This window comes from Octopus bimaculoides, chromosome 19, assembly GCF_046866305.1.
Source record: "Octopus bimaculoides isolate indiv1 chromosome 19, ASM4686630v1, whole genome shotgun sequence".
Classification (NCBI taxonomy): Eukaryota; Metazoa; Mollusca; class Cephalopoda; order Octopoda; family Octopodidae; genus Octopus; species Octopus bimaculoides.
In genome coordinates, this window is record NC_142946.1 from 2,783,660 (window position 1) to 2,788,659 (window position 5,000).

The window sequence follows — 5,000 nt, forward strand, 5'->3', positions numbered from 1 at the left end:
ATGAAGGGACACGCACTATGAGCAGTGATGTGTGTATGTGACCTTAATTTTCCCTCGCATATATGTTGTTGTCTTCACTAAGGTTATCAGGTCAGACATTTGTTTTCCATCGCACTACCCGCGTAATAGTACACGCTCAAGAGCGAGATCTGTGTAGGTATCTATCATGTCACAACACACACACACGCGCTCGCGCGCGCGCACACAGTTGTTTATATCAACCTAAATGTAAATGATATTTTTATGTTCTAGTTTTTTTTTGTTTTAGCTATTGTTGTATTTCAGCGTAATTAAACTTTGTACACAAATATTAATCTATTTATATACAAACATAATTTTATGCACTAAATATAAGTTATGTTGTTTATCGAGCTTTTTGTTAAAATGCTTTGCACGAGATTAACATTTTCGTTATATCTGGGAGTTATTCATAAAGACACACACACACTCACAAACACGTATGTATGCATGCATGTATGTATGTATGTATGTATGTACATGCACGCACAGCGTACATAACTTATATATACATATTTGATGTAATGTTCTCTGTTATATGGTTGCTGTAAAAGAAAGATAAATTTGCGTGTGTGTGTGTGTGTGTGTGTGAGAGTATCTTTTCCCTTTGGTACTCAGTGAGATCAATAATCAATATATCGATTGATTGCTATCGACCATATTTATAAAGATAAGAGTTAAGTTGTGGGAATCATGTTTGGCTAAATGATCGACTATATTAAATATTGATAAATGATCGAATGTAACATATATTGATTAATCAGATATGCATATATTTTATTCAATTATAATGTCCCTAATTATAACTAATTATAATTATAGTGTGTTATAATTAGCTGTCTGTTTACTTTAGTAATAAATGGATTTGGTATTAAGAAGCAGCCAAGTGTAAATATGGATATATTAATGGTTAATAATGGAAATTAGCAATAATTAACATGTACAAATACATAAGTAGACCAAATGTATATAGTCCCTAGGGTATACACACACACACATACATAAATGTAGATATACCTTTGTACATTTATCTATCAACCTTTACACATACACATATAGACACACGCCATATATATATATATATATATATATATATATATATATATATATATATATATATATATATATATATATGTATATTTATTTATTTATTTATACATATCCACATATGTGTATGTATGCTTATACACACACACACATATACATATACACCTCATATACAGGATTTAGATAATAAAAATATAGACAGCATGACATATCTTGATTGTTGGTATTGGTTCAAGAAGCTGAAACTATATCCCGACCAATGATTTAGCCCTGAATGCCAAATCATTTATATAATAGGAAAAATCTACCATCAACGTTGCTCAAATGAAGCTGGTATCAGCCTTAAGATTCACCCAACGCTTGATTTCCGTACAGTACCGCGGATGACGATTTGGTAGCCGTATGTAGTGAACGTGCTCTCAAGGCACACTACTAGGAACATACCCAAAACAAGGCTTGGATGCTACATTTTAAAGTTTCCTATCTAAAGTTTAATTTTAAATATAACCTATATATATATATATATTAAACATAACCTACTGCAACCACACCACAACACCACACCACACACCTCCACACCACACATCACACCACCCTACATCACATCACACCACCCGTACACACTAGCACTGACCACTTCCCAGCACCCACTTCTTAGTAAATTCCAACTATATATATATATATATATATATATATATATATATATATATATATATATATATATATATATATATATATATATATATATATTTATATATATATAATACATCAAGTAGAGGACATCAACGAGTGAAAAATACATAAACACATAATGAGAGACAAGTAAGGGACAAAACACTACAAGAAGTCTAATCCCTCCTCAGTTGTCGTCTGTTACAAACTCCCTATCGAGCTTTCAACGACAATGTAGGAAACCTTCGTTTAACAACTGCATCCAGAAATTTTAAAAATGTAAAATTTCTGGAGAGCTGGAGCTTCGAACAAACAAACAACGACAGGGTGGACGTACAGAGTAAGCAATCGACGAAGATAAACATTAAGGGCCGTTGGGCCAAGACGCATTGTAATAGGTAACGCATGGAAGAAATTTTGAAAGGATATAGAATAAATAGAAGGGAAGAAAATGGTAGAAGAGAAAAGAAAGAGAGAAAAAAAGGACAGGAGGCGAGAAGAAATGACGTCTGGTTAAGTACGCGTCGCGTCCAGAAAAGACAGAGGTGAGAAAAAGATGGCCTGTATTCACGTGGGAACGAACAGGCAGAGGAAAAGGGAGACAAGAGACACACACACATAGACCAAATGTATGTCATATAAAACTATTCCGCACATACAATAATAGCCATACCAACAATCCAACACACTTCCATCATCAGCAGCCCCACGGATATCACTATCGTTTCGACACACACACACACACACACACACACACACACACATACATACACACACACACACACACGCACGCACACACACACACACACATGCACGCACGCACGCACACACACACACACACACACACACACACACACAGAGGGACGTGTGAATGTGTTTTATTGAAAGGACTCAATATAGGGTATCCTACCTGAACTCTGGCTTCCGACAGTCCTAGTCTCTGGCTGAGTTCTTCTCTCATAAAGGCATCTGGGTAATGTGTCTCGTCGAACAACCGTTCCAACTCATTCAACTGTTCCAGTGTGAAATTGGTACGGCTTCTTCTTTGTTTTAATTTCGGTTGGTCGTCATCTTCGACGTCTGATCTGTTGTCTTTTGTACAGTCTGAAATCACAACAACAACCCAATATATGGACGTATAGGACACTCTGCTGGTCTAGATCTGTACGTTGATATATACACGTGCACATACACACACACACACACACACACACACACAAACAAACATACGTACATTCACACACACATACACGTACATATGTACATACGTACATACATACAAACATATTTAAATATATATAAGCAAATAACTGTAATATAATCACCAATTATATATATATATATATATATATATATATATATATATATATATATATATATATATATATATATATATATATATATATATATATATATATATTTTTAAGTTTCAGCTTAGAGCTGCGGCCATACTGATGCACCACCGTGTTGCTACACTGTTATTACAGGGAGCCTCTTACAATATGTGGCACTTGGTAAAGAATGGAGTTTGATTTAGCAACCCTCATTTGCACCCCCTGCCGCGAGGTAGGTTCATCTGGGACTCTCGATAGGAAGAGGTCCAGCTTTGATTTAAAAACTCCTACATCTAAATATATATATATATATATATATATATATATATATATATATATATATATATAGTCAGAGAGAGAGAGAGAGAGAGAGAGAGAGAGACAAACAGAGACGGACAGACAGATAGATAGATAGATAGATACATACATACATACATACATACATACATACATATATATATATATATATATATATATATATATATATATATATATATATATATATATATATATATATATATATATATATATATATATATATATATATATATCTATATATGTACACACGTTGTACAGGTCATAGATATGTCTTTGCATGTTTGGATCTATGTTTTAACTTCTATATACAGAAACATAGATATGTTTGTACGCCTATAAGTGTGCGTATACATGTTCCTAAACTTGTGTAATGTTTTACATATTTCCATTATACCTTTAATGGCTTCGTTTATAGCTTTAATAGCTGATTTTCTGAAGCCCAGATAAGCAACAATGATAATGAAGCCTTTAGTTGTATACCTGTGTCTGATTTTGATGTTGGGATTAAAAATGATTGATTATGATGATGATGATAATTATTATTATTATTATTATTATTATTATTATTATTATTATTATTATTATTATTATTATTATTGAGTGAGAGAGCAGTTCATACCATCATAGTGACACTAGGGTAAAATATACGAAGCCCATTATACCCATCACGACTACCCGTCTGATAAGGGTACACCAGGTACATGCATCACAACTATATGTGCGCGACATGGTGATCTTATATCAAGATAAACAGTGCATGACCTCGCAGGTGGGGCCCAGTTAGAATTGTCTTCAGGTCGAGTAGCCCATCCCGCTCAAAAGGTCCCTGAATAAGGTTTGTTTAAGGATGTTGAGCAAAACACCCATGTTTCCAAAGGTGAATTATTCAAATTCCAAAGACTTCCTCTCAACACTTGGCTATGATGCTCCCCCACTACTTCTGCTCATGATCAGAGATGCACATATCATCAGCCACCAAGGGACATGCTCAACTGGTTAAAGTCAAACAACTGAGAAGCAAATCTGTGGTATTGAGCAGAATATTTGCTGTAGCCCATCTTTTATACCAGACAAAACAATGTACATGATAACCCTAACCCTAACCCTAACCCTAACCCAATCAATTAAGATCAGAAGCCATGACTGAAACAAGTAAAAGAATATAAGGAAGAATATATATATATATATATATATATATATATATATATATATTTACACACAGACATACACACAGAAACCGGCAGACAGACAGAGAGGGAGAGAGATAAAAAAAGTAATTACATTCCTGCAGTTTCTTAGTTGAAGGCCATTTAATCAATTCCCTGAAAAACACCGGTAATACCATTATAGAACGGCATGAATGAACACGACATAATACCCTTTCACATCCATTATAAATCGGTGCTAACCAATCCTGCCTCCTTATCAAATATCAAGCTTCGATCACAATTTTATGATGACGTCAGATAGTTTTTTGGCATTATTTGGGAAAGTCTCATATTTCTCACTTCTCGATTGCATGTCTTTGATTTGATTTTGATCCATCTCGATTTTTATGAGGTTTAGTGAAATGAAGCCGCCCTATTATTTATTTATGAGTCTCTGTGTTGA

At 34.0% G+C, this 5,000-nt stretch overlaps 1 protein-coding gene across 1 annotated transcript in view; it reads right to left on the bottom strand.

Annotated features, from left to right (window-relative positions):
• The window catches only part of LOC106882691 (short stature homeobox protein 2), a 111,209-nt gene that overhangs the window by 56,952 nt on the left and 49,257 nt on the right, over positions 1-5,000 (bottom strand). The window contains exon 2 of the mRNA XM_052974853.2: positions 2,648-2,841. Within this exon, the coding sequence (XP_052830813.1) occupies positions 2,648-2,841 (194 nt within the window). The remainder of the gene's footprint in view (positions 1-2,647; positions 2,842-5,000) is intronic.